This window comes from Eleginops maclovinus, chromosome 17 (assembly GCF_036324505.1).
Source record: "Eleginops maclovinus isolate JMC-PN-2008 ecotype Puerto Natales chromosome 17, JC_Emac_rtc_rv5, whole genome shotgun sequence".
NCBI lineage: Eukaryota > Metazoa > Chordata > Actinopteri > Perciformes > Eleginopidae > Eleginops > Eleginops maclovinus.
This window is the reverse complement of record NC_086365.1, coordinates 14,972,044-14,987,263: the sequence shown is the minus strand read 5'-3', so window position 1 is coordinate 14,987,263 and position 15,220 is coordinate 14,972,044. Positions and strand designations below refer to the sequence as shown.

General features: G+C 41.8%; 2 protein-coding genes across 2 annotated transcripts; both read left to right on the top strand.

Annotated features, from left to right (window-relative positions):
* Positions 1-424: 424 nt before the first annotated feature.
* Positions 425-10,120, top strand: gdi2 (GDP dissociation inhibitor 2). Its single transcript, XM_063905686.1, has 10 exons — positions 425-652; positions 4,776-4,883; positions 5,847-5,946; positions 6,263-6,397; positions 6,621-6,819; positions 6,915-7,046; positions 7,172-7,271; positions 7,356-7,527; positions 7,725-7,924; positions 9,086-10,120. Exons 1-10 carry the CDS (start codon positions 608-610, stop codon positions 9,233-9,235), a joined length of 1,341 nt encoding a protein of 446 aa, XP_063761756.1. The 5' UTR covers positions 425-607; the 3' UTR covers positions 9,236-10,120.
* A 638-nt stretch (positions 10,121-10,758) lies between these two features.
* On the top strand, positions 10,759-14,637 carry LOC134879261 (ankyrin repeat and SOCS box protein 13-like). Its single transcript, XM_063905673.1, has 6 exons — positions 10,759-10,908; positions 11,766-11,953; positions 12,184-12,340; positions 12,428-12,562; positions 12,997-13,188; positions 13,546-14,637. The coding sequence occupies exons 1-6, from the start codon at positions 10,866-10,868 to the stop codon at positions 13,671-13,673; spliced, it is 843 nt and encodes a 280-aa protein (XP_063761743.1). The 5' UTR covers positions 10,759-10,865; the 3' UTR covers positions 13,674-14,637.
* Positions 14,638-15,220: the final 583 nt, after the last annotated feature.

The window sequence follows — 15,220 nt, the reverse complement described above, 5'->3', positions numbered from 1 at the left end:
AATCAAAATGATGTATTCAACTTGTAAATGAAAGTCAAGAAAATGTAGGGACCGAAGAAAAAGATGGCAAGATGCTAGTTTTACTGGCAAGAAGGGAGAGTGAATATTTAAACAGTGGGTTAAAATCAAGGTGGAGAGCAGTGGCGTAGATAGGCCTATTTTAGTTGGGCTTCCGTGGTCCAGCAGTGGCTCAGTCCATAGGGGCTTGGACTGGGAATCGTAGGATTGCTGGTTCAAGTCCCCAAACAGAGCATCAATAGCTGCCCACTGCTCCTAGTACTAGGATGGGTTAAATGCAGAGGACTGCTGTGTGCATGTGTGTGACCAATAAAGAGGGTTTCATCCATGGGTTTCTGTTCGACAGACAGACAGACAGATAGAGCCCTAGGCATTATTTTAGCTAACTCTTGCCTCTCTGCTTCTTACAACAGAAAGACTTGCCAGACTTGACCAGCTAGCGCCTCTTCTCTCATTTGACTGACAGGCCCAGGTCCCGCCCATTCGAGGCGCCTGACGCTGAGCCGCAGCCCCTCTCATTTCCAGACCCGTTGATCTCCATTTTCTTCTTTCTCGATTTTCAGCAGCAGAGTCGTACAAGACCTGAAAAATGAATGAAGAATACGACGTTATCGTGTTGGGCACCGGACTCACGGTGAGAAAGTATTCTGGCTGTTGTTTATCAGTGCAGGAAGTGATTTGCAACCTGTTACCAGCGGCAGTTAGTTCCCAACGGTTAAGCTTCGAGCTAACTGGGCCCAATCAGCAGAGCTAAGTAGCTAGCTTAGCCGCTAACCTAAACTAATAGGAATTGATAGTAGGGAAGCTAATGGTTAGCATTATGCTATCAGTGTAGATTAACGACACTAACCCTTAAATGTGAACTGACTCAAAAACACATCAACTCTCACAGCTCTATTGCTGTGTTTATTAGGTATTGTTGGTATATGCTGCTATTCCAACGTTTTTTTGGGAATGTAATCGCCAGACTCTCTGTCAAGATAATCGGATGATTCGTCTGCTAAAGTGAGCCGAGCTAAATTAAGCTAGCCTGCTAACAACAGAATAGCGACGTGTCAGCTTCACCGGTTAATCTGTAGTGTACAGTACAGTCGACACCCTTTTTTTAACCAGTAGTGCAATTTCATGAAAGCTAAGTTATACTAGGAGTAAAACGTGGCTCCTTTGGTAGCTATGTTAAGTGTTTGTTCCGCTCCTGTCAGTGCGGTGGGCTCAACAGGCTGGGGAGCAAAATGAAGTCGATAGATGGATAGAAAATAGCTATATTCAGAGGAATACCTTAACACGACTATATACAGAATCAATTAGAATAGTCTATAACATACCAATCTGCTGAACTTAAAATCGAACATTAGTCGAATAATTGTTGCTTTATGAATAGCTTTTTTTTATGATCAAAAAACGTGTTAATCACATTCCGACAGTGCTTATCCAAGGTTTTACGCTACAACAAATGACAATATCATATCATTTAGCAATGAGAAGCATGTACAAATGACACAATAGTTTGCACTGATAATATGTACAAAGACAAACAACGAAAAACACTTAAAAGAAGAAAGAAAACAACGAATAAGGAAAGGAATTCCAATAACATCTCGTTTTACAGAGTAAGGAAATCCTTTAAGAAAGGCTTCCTGAAATGTCCTGTTTGGGTATGAAAATAAATATCAGTTTTTTTTTGCAAGACTCTTATGTCCATCGACCACTGTACATGAATAGGTGGAATAGAAAATAGCTTTCAACACTTTGAGTGAAAGTGTAAGACAGGGGAAAAAACCAACTGACTGCTTATTCAGAAGCCTAGGATTGATGTTAATGGTTACTGTCAGAAACATTAGCAGTGTGCTGTTCACCTGTTGAGATTTAACTCCCTGTGGCTAAATAACAGCTGATCCTGTTTGAGGTGAGGTAGCTTTTTGTGGGCTATTCCCACTAACTTTGTCAGAATTCACCGTGCAATAAAAGGGGACTTTCTGGCAGAAAGGGAGATGTTAAGCTTTGCTAGGAATGCTGTGGATTTTAACTCACATTTGGGTGTGGTTCCACTAACACTGAGGAACCGAAAGTAGAGTACTTTGTAAGTTCAGTAAACCGAGATATTCACTGACTTCCTGCCAGTTTTAAAGCCCTGTAGACTGTTTCTAAAATGTAGTTTCACATGTCTATAGTTTTACTATTTAAACAATTTACGTCTGTGCAGGTTACACATTTCCCCTTTTTATGTTGCACACACACACACACACACACACACACACACACACACACACACACACACACACACACACACACACACACACACAGTACTGGGTTCTTACTGACATAGATACACATACTTCTAATATTATATACTAGTTTGAACTAGGTTTGTATCCTTAAATACCACCAATTCCACCTTTATTATTGTATTGGGTTAAGCGATAGGGGGCTGAGGTTTCCCATTTGCCCACTTCTAATGACACACAAAGGGAGTGGCTTGGCACGGGAAATCAAACTGTACCTAAATGCAGTCTGGTGCACATTTTGATGCTCTCATGGTGAGCCACAGTAAGCAGCTTTTTGTCTGAAGACGAGAGAAGCAATTCATTGACTGAGGCGGCTGTGGGTTGATACTCTACCACCGAGGGAAAACTAGCATTAGACATACCGCTGCGGTAAAAAATGAGACCACTCCAATTTCTTCTTAAATCTGTGTGTTTGGAATTCCAACACAGAGAAAAATGGTCAATAAAAATAAAATCATTTGACTCAAAAGACGTCTTTGAGACAAATAAAGAAGTCACATTGGGCTTTAGCAAATTAGAAGTATACTGTTGCTGCTAATCTTTCTGCCCAGCAAAAGAATGTATACTGTATTAAAGGAAAGGAAATGGACACAATGATTTCATTCACTCCAGATAATAAATAATACAGATTAGCTCGTCTAGAAATTGCAGGCATGGGACATCAAGTGATTAATAACAATCAACACAATTTAAAGATTTGCATTAATAGCATACATATGTAATTACTCAAACAGACACTGCTAGATCATGCTGTTTTAAGAATCTAAATTCCTTTTAATCTCACACATTCCGATCTAATTTAATGCGCTCCCCTGTATGTTGTGCTACTTGAATCTGCTGTGATCATTCAACGGATTCTTCTGACCTGAAACACTTGAAGGTGTTCAGAAGTGTTCCAGTGTTGTAAAAAACTACTTTAGTCTTGTGATATCCTGTCTTGTGATTTTGAAAGCTTTTGAAGTGCAGAGACTCATCCAGCTTTGTGTTCTTGTTGGACTTTGCCGTGTCTCACCCTGTCCGATTTTTATGTGTTACAAATTGAACTGAAACGTAGCCTTTGGTCCCAATGTTTTATACTCCATTAGTTTTCTGCCTGACACGGGGTCAGTGTGTTTTCCTCTCCGTCAGCATGGCCACTGCTATCTAGCATAGGTAGTGATGACAACGCTGTCCCTGGCTCTGTGTCAACGCTTGTATTTACACAAGCAGCTGTAGGTTGGCTTCAGTCACGTCACGCCAAATGAATGACAGTGAAACATCAGAACTGTTCTTTACTTCCGCGAGAACTATGTTGAGCCTAAATGCCCGTCCTTAAAGTCAATGTCATTGCAAGAGCCTACAATAGGTGAAATCCAATTTCACTGGGGCATGCTTTATTTTGCGAGAGCACCTATGCAGAAGCTAAGCTAGCATGTTGCAGGATGTACAGTAGTAGGTATGTCCCTGAGAGGGGCAATTAGATGGTAAATTAAGTTTGCCAGTAATCATGGTCTGATCATTGATTAGGTTTTGTTTAAAATGCGAACTTTTTACGACTGCAGTTATTTGCCCGGGTTGTATTGAACTATTTGACAGCTTAGAGGTTGTGTGCATGATCCTTCATTAACCATAATGTCATAAATGTGAAGCTATTTCTGGCTTCTAAAGAGTCATACTATTGTATGCTAATTAAAAGCACGTCCTGTGTTATACCTAACCACTGTCTCTTTACTAAGGGAGTGTAAGTCATGCTGCTGTGTGGTTTTTGTCATCTGATTCACACGTCACACTGCCATAATGTAAACTGTCATTAGATAGTAAAACTAGTTTGAGTAAAGTCCACAGTCACATGATGCACACAGTAATCGCATTATGGTCTTTGGACTGTGTGAATTCCAGACTCTCGCAAACATAGGCCTTTTTCCCCTCATCATAACCCGGGCTCTGAGACTTCAAGCCATGTGAAAGCTATAATCATCCTCCCAGCTCCACACAAGCATGTCTGACATTATGTTGGGATTGGGTGTGTCAGAGTGGAATTCTTAGATGGACTCGGGTTTGATAAACTTGCCAATTGTTTATTTTATTGTCAAAACCCATCGGGTTCATTCAACAGCCGTGAGGCCAACTTTTTAAGGGTTTTAATTTAAGGCAATTTCACTAGTAGGAAACTCGAGCAGGATCGATAGAGGTTATTCAATCAAACAACAATTAAAAAGTGTTTAAAAGAAAATAAACACAGTTAAGGCCTGCTCTATAATTAGAGCACAAACAGGTCTTGTGTGGTGCTGATCGGATGACAAGCGATGATTGGAGCCTGTAGCTGTCTTTATTAAGGGTTGTTGTTAATCCTGCCGAGTGTGAATTAATAACAATTAAATCAAGACTAACCTTACGTGCCTTAATGATACATCCAGGGATATTAAGATGTAACATGTCTGTGGGTTTCCCAGCATCCCGTAGGTCTAACTCCTCTTCTCTGTCATCCAACAGGAATGCATTTTATCAGGCATCATGTCGGTGAAGGGGAAGAAGGTCCTGCACATGGACCGTAACTCCTACTATGGAGGTGAGAGTGCCTCCATCACGCCCCTGGAAGACGTAAGTTCATCTTTGACTTGATATTTGACACATTTGTAGTATGTGACATGTTTTCCAACTTTATTCATGTTTTTTTTTCCAACAATGGCTTCTATTGTTAAGGCTTTCCGTCATTTAGCCAGGTTAGGCTACTAGGGGCGATGTACTGGAGCTCTAAGTAATTCATATTGTGTGGAAAAGCTACAGACTCGATGCCTGGCGTCTTTGACAGCCTTTGGCCACAGAAGGGTGCTGTGGGATTTCTTCCCGGTGAAGCGCGTGCTTTCAGGTTTGGGAAAAAGCACGTTCAGAGTTTTGCCAACTTCTATCCCTGGAAGACATTTTCCCTGAATTTCAAAACTTTGGCATAAGTTGTGGCAGCAGTGCCGCGAAGAGGCCTTATGATTTGAAGCTATTCTTATAGTGAGGAAAAACTGGAAGAATCAGGAGGATTATCTACACCGTAAACGAAAAGTCTACACTTGTTTAAGTAGAAATAATTTCTACACTATAACATCCTTTCATTTCTACTTCCTCCTTACTTACAGCAGTACAGGTTGTTCTTTTAGTCTGTGTTTTAATTTCTGTTTCCCTGCTCACTGCTGCATAGCAACCTAATCCAATTGTTTGCCGAATCCTATGGCTTCCTCTTGGCCGGCATCAAATGTTCTGAGAGCTCGTACTAATCTGCAGCTTCAGGTTTGGGAACCTCTGCTCTACACTTCTATGGATTTGAACATTGGCAAAAGCAAATAATGTTCAGAGGCTCTCAGTTCAGGCTCAGTGTATTATTTCCTGTCACTTCTTCATGGATCTCATTTCGCCTACGACTATTTCAATTGATTGTATCCCCTTTCACTCTGAAAAATAGCCTAAAGAGCGGCGTGACTGCCTTTTTAATGATTACGTTCTTTACACAACGGTCATCTGCTGTGACTTCAGCTGAAACATGCGAGTCAATTCTGTTTCTGTGTCTCTCTACAGCTCTACAAGCGCTTCAGCCTGCCGGGGAAACCTAGTGAATCCATGGGAAAGGGCCGGGATTGGAACGTGGACCTGATCCCTAAATTCCTTATGGCCAACGGTAGTACTAAGATCACACGCAGCTTTATCCTGTGACATGAACGTATGTTGTTATTGGTGCTCTGCGGCACTGTTTTTCAACCTTTTTCTGAAACAGATTAAGTGAGATTGGACAATTGAAAATCACTTCTCTATGTTTTAGTATAAAACCTCTTAAAATAGCAGCAGGAAGCACCAGCACAGTTCCTAGTGCAATATCATTAAAGGCTATAAAATGACACAGTGTTATTATGTGATAAACGTTTCATGGATTAAGTATTAACCTCATTTTCAGTTTTTGTGAAAGTAACGCTGATGTCCGCCTCTCCTTCCCTCAGGTCAGCTGGTGCGCATGCTGCTCATCACAAAGGTGACCAAGTACCTGGACTTCAAAGTGATTGAGGGCAGCTATGTGTACAAGAAGGGCAAGATCTATAAAGTCCCATCCACCGAGGCTGAGGCTCTGTCATCAAGTAAGTCATCTGAGGAAAGCAACTACACAGGAGAGAATGTGTGGACAGCTTGAAGCCAGTGAGGGAGTTGCTTTGTTTTGATTTCCAGAGTTGCACTCAAAGAAAGCATTTGCCTTTTTGTTTAGTTATTTTTTTGTGTCCAACCCTTAACATTCTTAGGAGCCGGTGGCATGAAGCATTGCTGTTGTTGATTGTTGTTCATCAAACTCTTGCTTTCCTAAAGGTCTGATGGGCATATTTGAGAAGAGGCGCTTCAAAAACTTCCTTCAGTTTGTCGCAAAGTATGACCAGGAAGACCCCACAACCAGGCAAGGCATCGACCCCGAAAAGTCATCAATGAGGGACGTTTTTACGAAGTTCGGTCTGGGTCAGGACGTCATCGACTTCACCGGCCACTCCCTCGCCCTCCACCGCACAGACGAGTCAGTGGCCTTCCTTGTGGTTTGATACGTTATTTTGTTATGGAATTGCATGTGACTGATGGAGCTTGATGTGGTCTCCGTCTCTCTCCACTCAGGTACCTGGATCAACCTTGCATGGATACGATAAAAAGGATCAAGCTTTACAGCGAGTCTCTGGCCATGCATGGGAAGAGCCCCTACCTCTACCCACTGTACGGCCTGGGAGAGCTGCCTCAAGGGTTTGCCAGGTAAGGGGAGATGTGTATATACGACAGGCTGCGGAATGGTGGCAAAGTCTGGGGGAATCCAGAGTCCCCGATCCAATGTTTGTGTTGAATAATTGATATTTTATAACGTTGTGTTATCATTCCAGGCTGAGTGCTATCTATGGCGGGACGTATATGTTGAACAAGCCCATAGAGGAGATCGTGGTGGAGAACGGGAAGGTGGTGGGAGTCAAGTCCGAGGGAGAGGTGAGTATTTTGCCCCCATTCCCTGTTAAACATGGCAAACATCTGACTTCTGACCTCTGACCTCTCGCTTATTGCCCCACACAGATCGCCAGGTGCAAGCAGCTGATCTGCGACCCGAGCTACCTGATGGACCGTGCCACCAAAGTGGGCCAGGTGATCAGAGCCATCTGCATCTTGAATCACCCCATCGCCAACACTGGCGACGTCAACTCTTGCCAGATCATCATCCCCCAGAACCAGGTCAACAGGAAGCACGGTGAGCGCACACAGGAAATGAGAGCATGCCTTTGACTTCTTAAAGTTACTCCTATCTTTATAATCTTCCATAAATCACAGCTGAAGATAGTTTCCTTATCGTAGATGTAGCAGATGGCAGATAAGTGAAAGGAAGCTTAGCCTTGAGTTTGTAGGTGTTGTTTTATCCACTAACCGTATTTCTTTTTCAATTCACAGACATCTACGTTTGTCTGATCTCCTTTGCTCACAACGTGGCCGCACAAGGTAAATATATCGCCATCGTCAGCACCACAGTGGAGACAAACGACCCTGAGAAGGAGATCGATTCAGCCCTGGACCTCATTAAGCCCATCGAGCAGAAGTTTGTCAGCGTCAGTGACCAGTACGCACCCACTGACATGGGCACCGACAGCCAGGTACCCACTTCTCCAGAGTTTGTTTTTCTACAACAATACCTTGACACTTGAGGATGCCTAATACTTATTATGAATGAGCTTAGACATTTCATACGGAGAGAAAAGGACAACACTCTCCAGCAATGTTCACTGTCCTCCTGGCCCTCTCACAAACAGGCCTTTTGTTTTTGTTATGATGGTGTCTGCGTGAGCTCCAGGAAAAACAGACACAGCCAAAACAAGCTTCTCCTCCATTGTGTTTACAGTGCCGTCCTCAGCTGCTCTTTAATCTAAGAGGATTTTAACTTCAGCGATAGAAAAGTAACACAACACGATGAACATAAACTGCATACCTGCTCGGGATTTGAGACTGACAATGACCAAACAAATAATACGTCACTACATCATTCCTGCTGCACCTTTAAAAACCCAGGTCCTGTTAGTTCACATTTTTACATAGTAAGTCAGCTCCACTGCCACATAAATCAAATACCATACCCTGGCACTCGCTGTAACAGATTAGTTGGCCTTGGCTTTTATTTACGAAGCACACCTCATCTCTGCAGCTCTTTGGCTTTTGTCCTGCTGTTGTGTGTGAGCAGTGAAAGTCGTGTCAGCAGAAACAGCCTGCACAGGAAACACTTCTGCGATAGGTTTCCTGCCGCCTGTAAAAACAGAAATCAGGTGCAGGAGAAACGTTTAGATTCTTCTGTTGGCACTATCTTAAGGAATACTTTAATGGTGAAGAAAGCACCAGCGCTGACTCCATTTACTTTAACAATGCAAGACCTGCCTTTTTTTTTACCAGGAAGTGATAAATGTGAGAACGGTGGCCTTAATGGATGCCCAAATTGCCTTTTTGTAGAGTCTTCCAACCTATATCTGACCTGTGCATCTACCTCTGTGCACTGAACGAATATTTCAAACCTCTTTTTATTTATTTGCATTATTTATTTAGTACCGTGTCATAAATACACACAAGAGTAAAGAGTATTTACAAGTAAAGACAAAATATCAATGGACACCAGAACAAATTGAGTAATAGAATAATAATTAACATTATTTGTAACAATAGAAAAGCCCTTCATTGTATATGTTAAATACATTTCTGTAAATAAAAGAATAACAAAAACCCATTGAAAAAAAAACCTATTCAACCGTGATTTTTGTTTCCTCCTCTAGATGTTCATCTCCCGTACATACGATGCCACGACTCACTTCGAGACCACCTGTGACGACATCAAAGACATCTACAAGAGGATGACGGGCTCAGAATTTGACTTTTCCGAGATGGAGCGCACGAAGAAGGACTGCTTCGGGGACGTAGACTAAAGGCCGAGCATCCACAACACTCCTGATTATCAAAGACGACGCTGCCGACAACTGAAATCTTACAAATTTAGAAATCCTTCACGAAAATGTACACACCAATGGGCTGGCTGATCTGTCAACTACATGGCATGAGGAAGCTCATGAAATATATAGAGATTTGTTATAGTATTGTGGGATATTTTTCAGGGAGGGGGCTATGCTTTTTTTCAGATCGCATTCTGATGGATGTTGCACTAAACACTGGTTATGCCTATTATACAGTAATACCCTACATACTTCTGCTTATCATGTTGATTTATAGTCCAAAGATGCCAAATCAAATGAAAATGAATTATCAAAAGTATCTTACATAGTGGATATATGTTGGGGGGTGGGGGGGTTACATTTGTTCTGTCATTGTAAAAGAAAAAAGCGTTTGGAAGTAAATATCTATACATCAGTTATTGGTCTTTGCAAGTGTTTTTCCATGTCAGGGTGAGGGAGGTGGCTTTGATTTTGTGCATCTGACAGCCACGAGAGAGGGACCCAGTTTATATCGAGGGTAAGGGGTGAGTGGATTTGATATTGTCTTTTTAACCCCTTTTACTGTCTAGTTTGCAGCATAGCCACATGAAAGACAAGCCACAAGGGTGACTGTAGTCCAGCATAAACTACCCAAAGCTGTTCACAACGGCTTTATATACCATGATGCATCAGAGATACATTAGTTCCTGTATCAAGCACAGCGATGGAGCAGTAACATCAGAGTAATGGATGAGTGTATTTGCTTAAGGACCAAATGTGTACTGCAGCAGTATTGAATTGATGAGAGCCCTGTGTGATGTACTCTTGGGCTCAAATGATTTCTGTACTGCAAAGTAAAAAACAACTTTGTCAAAAATGAAAGCTGTGTTCGTTCGATTTCTTCTTAGATTTCAGACCGTGTGCGTGTGTGCGTGTGTGTGTGTCATCGCTAAACTCGAGACTTAAAATAACTGGGAATTAGTTGTATGTATTGTATGTTTCAGCGTTAGAAAGAAAACCAGTTAGTGGTTATTTCCCTGTGTTGTGTAGGCTATTATTACAAATTACAACAAACTAAGTGGGAATATTGGGGGAGTCGTGGGTATTTAGCAGTGAAAAATGGGATATGTTTTAATATATGAGATTTGAAGAAATCAGCAAAGCTATGAATACAAATATGAATTGAATCAACAACTTTACTAGAAGTTGGGAATATGTCCAATCCTCCAAGCAAGGGACAAATAAAGATGATCAGTCAAAGGAGAAAAAGCTCTCTGGGATATACAAAAATAACCAATAAATATAAGAATTTAATAAAATATAAAAATAAATAATATATTTAAAATAAATAATAAAATGTGATTTAAAATAAAAAAAAATCCAAAATATTATAAATCAATAACAACGTTTGATTTAAAATAAAAATAAAGAATCAATATCTGTGGCACATGATATTTCATTAACCGTAAGAACTACAACTCCCAGCATGCACTTCGAGTTATAGGTATGTCACGTGACCCCCTTCCCATGTTTCAGCCGCATTGATGTAAACATCACCGGGACGCTGTTTACATCTCATGTCTCCGGGTCTGCTGCTTTTATTCCTTCCACAAACAAATAAGACGGAATGGAAATTCAAAGTGACCGAGATTGTTTCTTCGGAGACATTGGTGAGTGTGAAAAATAGACAACATTTCCGGTCAGATATTCTGTGTTTTTGGCCCAGTTTGACCGGCATGTGTCATTATCCACATGTGTCAAGAGGAATGCTAACATGCTAACTTAGCTGTAGCTCGAGTGTTGGACCTTAACGAAGTACATTTACTCAAGTACTACATTGAAGTACAATTCTGAGGGAGGCTAATGTGTTTTTTATTTGAATATTTCCATTTCCTTCCACTTTATACGCCTTTACAATTCAGAGGTCAACATTGTATTTGTTTTCTTTGAGCCAATAATGAATTATGACAGGTCACAGTAAGATATTGCTGGACCCCTTGGTAATTTCACAGGCTTTCCGGCTACAAACATAGTAAAAAAAATAGGACTTCTCCTTGTGAAAGGGTGTTTTTACACTGATAAAACTACAATAAATATTCAATATAGGACTTTTACTTGTTACTGTGGGATTGTCAAGTAGGTACAGTGTACTTGTACTGTGGTACTATTGATTCTGAGTACTTCAATCCCATTTTTAGCTTCTCTTCCACCTTCTACATGTGTTAACAGAAGGTGTTTATAAATGTTGACATCAAACTTTGTGGTGCATATACAGTAAGCTTTGTTATGGTAAAAGTGTGGTTAAATCAGTCCTTTATTTGACAGTATTTGAGGAGACCTGTACTAGAAATGACTTCTCTTAGACGTGATAGAGAATAATAACATAATACAAAGTACTACTACTGTATACAACGTGCACAGTGTACCTTAAACAAGGTATTTACAGCTGAGCTGAAATAAAAGCTTTATTTGTATATTTATTCACTCGTACAAGAGGATTGACAAACAGCCTGATGTTCCCCTGCAGGCTGCTGGTCAGAGAGGACGGAGGTGCACAAGGCGGCGTCTCTCGGCCAGACCTCCCAGCTGCAGAGTCTGATCCGCAGCGGAGCGTCAGTGAACGTGGTGGCGGTCGACTCCATCACCCCGCTGCACGAGGCCTGCCTCCGCGGACAGACCCAGTGTGTCCGGCTGCTGCTGGACGCCGGGGCCCAGGTGAGATTGAACAGGTGCAACATCATAGGTGACTTCTGTAGAAAACACAGCCTTTAAATATCTCCCACACAATTATCAAATCAGAGGTCAAGGGTCCCACGATTAAATAAAGTTAGTAATTGGGCCCCAATCAATCCTCAAATTAAATACAGAGTTGAATCAAGTGGTTTTTTGCAAGAAAGTTTGATTAAAATATGAGTAAAAAGATGCTAATGCTAATGCTATCTCAGGTGGATGCGAGGAACGTGGACGGCAGCACCCCGCTGTGTGAGGCTTCCTCGGCTGGTAGTTTGGAGTGTGTGAGGCTCCTGCTGGATCGAGGTGCCAAATCCAACCCCGCCCTCACCTCCCGCACCCCCTCCCCCCTCCACGAGGCCTGCATGGGAGGTAAGGGCCTCAACTCCCTTCATATACCTTTTTAAATCTCTTTATCAATAACCTGATATGACTGAAAGTTCTCCTGTTATTTTCCAGGTAAAAAAGACTGCGTGAAGCTCCTGATCGCCATGGGTGCAAATCTGGAGGCGTACGATATTTACTACGGGACCCCGCTACATGTAGCTTGTGCTAATGAACATACAGAGTGTGTTAAATTGTTGCTCAATGCAGGTCAGTGCAAAGCAGATGTTACACGGCTTTATATTTGGATCTTGTTTTTCTGTTTACTCTCAGATTGTATTTCTAAATCTAGGAAGCAGGATGATGGGGAAATTAAGGACAGGTTAGCTGGCCTGTAATAATATCTGCTGCCACCTGGGCTAAAACAGGCCCCACACAGGATAGGAGTTTTCATGAGGCCCTGCAGGTTTAAGGGGTATAAAATGCTCCAACCCATTGTATGTAAAAGGCTCAGGGGAGGGACATCTTTAAGCAGTTGACCAACCACAATAGAGCTGGCCAGCTAACCAATCAGAGCAGACTCCGGTTTCAGACAGGGGGTGAAAAGAGGTGCTGCATCATGCAACATACCAATAAAACATTGTTCCTGGGGCTTTGTTTTCTATAAGATAAGGATAGAATAACCAGCTGGACTCCTCCTTCAGGTGCAAAGGTGAACGCGGCCCGGCTCCACGAGACTCCGCTGCACCACGCTGCTAAAAACAAGCAGGGGGAGATGGTGGAGTTACTGGTGGAGTTCGGGGCCAACGTCCACGCCAGGGATCAGCACGACAAGAAACCCTTGGACTACACCACCCCCGGCTCCCCCTCTGCAACCTGTTTACAGTTTTACGAGAGTAAGTTACTCAGAAGTTGGATCGGTGTAGTAGCACCTTATCACCAGCAGATGGCGAGCAAGGATCGCGTTTCAGTTCCAGGAAGTATTGCACACAGATGACACCTGTTGTTTACAAGCATGTTAATACTTTTCTACTTTAACTTGAGTAACATTTTGATTTGTAACAGAGTATTCCTACACTCTGGTACTTGTACTTTTACTCAAGTACAAGACCTGAGTATTTCTACTTTTACTCAAGTACAAGATCTGAGTACTTCTACTTTTACTCAAGTACAATATCTGAGTACTTCTCTCACCTCTAGTCACATCTACTATTAATCCATACACTAACATCCACCCCCCCTTGTTCCTCCAGCCACCCCCATGAACCTGCAGCAGCTCAGCCGGCTGGCACTGAGGGCGATGCTGGAAACCAGAGCTCTGGAGGTGATAGAACAACTGGACATACCTAAACTCATCATCGGCTACCTGTGCTATCAGTGAGGAGGAGAAGGAGGAGGAGTCGGTAAAATGTGAAACCTCAAAGAGCTGCTGCACAGACAAAACTCAGAGGTACCATTTGACATGGGTGATGAGCACGCTGCTTCTCAATGTAAATGAATGCACACAGGAGGATTTCTAAATGTCATTCAATGCACATTTTCACATGTCAGTGTACAACTCATGCAGTTTACTGAGGTCCTCCTGCAGGACTTTGGGCTGTTTCCACGTCTTTGTCTCGTGTCTGGAGCGGCCAGCAGGCACACTTAGCTGACTCAGCTTTGAGGAGGCCATCTGTCGGCTCTCCTATAAAGGTCTGCGCCTGCTTACTGTTGGTTTGATCTTTATGAGGAATCAAAAGCACACTTCATGCTTTCAAACCCTCGTCCAAATCTTTCATTTCTGCCCTTTTTTGCCCTAAACGTGCCCTGGCTTCACGATGCTGGCCTGAATACATGCGGCTCATCTGCTGCACTCCATAAATATGCCAACATGGCTGTTAGACTTTAATCAAAATACAAATTCCTCTCCATCATTACCAGTGACTGTTTTTCCTCGTACAAAAATGCAGCCTGGTTCATTTTGATCTCGGCCTGTAAATAACCCTGAAGCACAGATTTGTCCTTCTTCCCATGGACTGTTCTGTTTAAGTCTTAAAATACCCGACCCTGATACAGATGGGTTTCTTCTTATAGCTCCTTAACAGCAAAAGGACTGGAGAGTAGGACAGGCATGCAGGGAGTATCTTCATGTTGGTTTGTGTGGATCTGTCCTGCTGCTCTGTCAGACTTAACACTTTTTTTTTTGTCTTATTCAAGTGAATAATGTCCTGAGGTGCTGATGAATCCACCCACGGACATGTGTTACTGTTAGTATTTATCTTACTAAGCTGTAAAGAAGTGTTGCTTTGATGGTTTATGTTAATTTATTGAATAAATTGCACTGTTTGTGTGCTTGTTGCACTTTATGTTTTTGCATGAATCTGGATTTTACACATGTCTGCTGGACTGTAGGTCCTCATTGTAGTACTGAACCCTTTGATTCAGTGGGTCAAAAATGAGCCACAGACATCTTCTATGGACTCTTATGGGAACCTTTGATTCTGATCAACGGTGGCTGTCAGGAATGCATTCACTGTAGACCACTCAGACTTTTCAGGATTTCTTTTTTTCAAATGTCCACTTTTAAAACTTTCCAATTTTTTTAAAAAATCAGTACTATTTCCAGATATTCTGCAATTTAGTTTTTTCAATTTCTGACTTTAAAAATGTCCCACTATTTTTTTTTTCCTTTTGATTTTTTTCCAAATTTCGACTTTTTAGAGTTTCCGACTATTTAATTATAAAATGTTTTCCTAAAAGATCAAATTTCTGGATTTTTTTTCTAAAGTTCGAAAGGGTTAAAGGATTAAATATGAATGAAATATATTTGTAAAAGTACTTAAGGAATCCAAGTTTTGGGGGCTTTGAAGTGAAGAAGTAGGGAGCAAGAAAAGCTGATTTAGGGTCATAAAATATCAAACTGTGTGATGCTTTGTATACTTACCTTTC

What these genes read in the sequence shown, in the direction of transcription:
- gdi2 (XM_063905686.1), top strand. Translation starts at nt 608, where the DNA reads ATGAATGAAGAATACGACGTTATCGTGTTGGGCACCGGACTCACG. An exon ending in TGTTGGGCACCGGACTCACG is followed by an intron (nt 653 to 4,775) that starts GTGAGAAAGTAT and finishes GTCATCCAACAG; the next exon opens with GAATGCATTTTATCAGGCAT. An exon ending in TAAATTCCTTATGGCCAACG is followed by an intron (nt 5,947 to 6,262) that starts GTAGTACTAAGA and finishes TCCTTCCCTCAG; the next exon opens with GTCAGCTGGTGCGCATGCTG.
- LOC134879261 (XM_063905673.1), top strand. Translation starts at nt 10,866, where the DNA reads ATGGAAATTCAAAGTGACCGAGATTGTTTCTTCGGAGACATTG. An exon ending in TTGTTTCTTCGGAGACATTG is followed by an intron (nt 10,909 to 11,765) that starts GTGAGTGTGAAA and finishes GTTCCCCTGCAG; the next exon opens with GCTGCTGGTCAGAGAGGACG. An exon ending in TGCTGGACGCCGGGGCCCAG is followed by an intron (nt 11,954 to 12,183) that starts GTGAGATTGAAC and finishes ATGCTATCTCAG; the next exon opens with GTGGATGCGAGGAACGTGGA.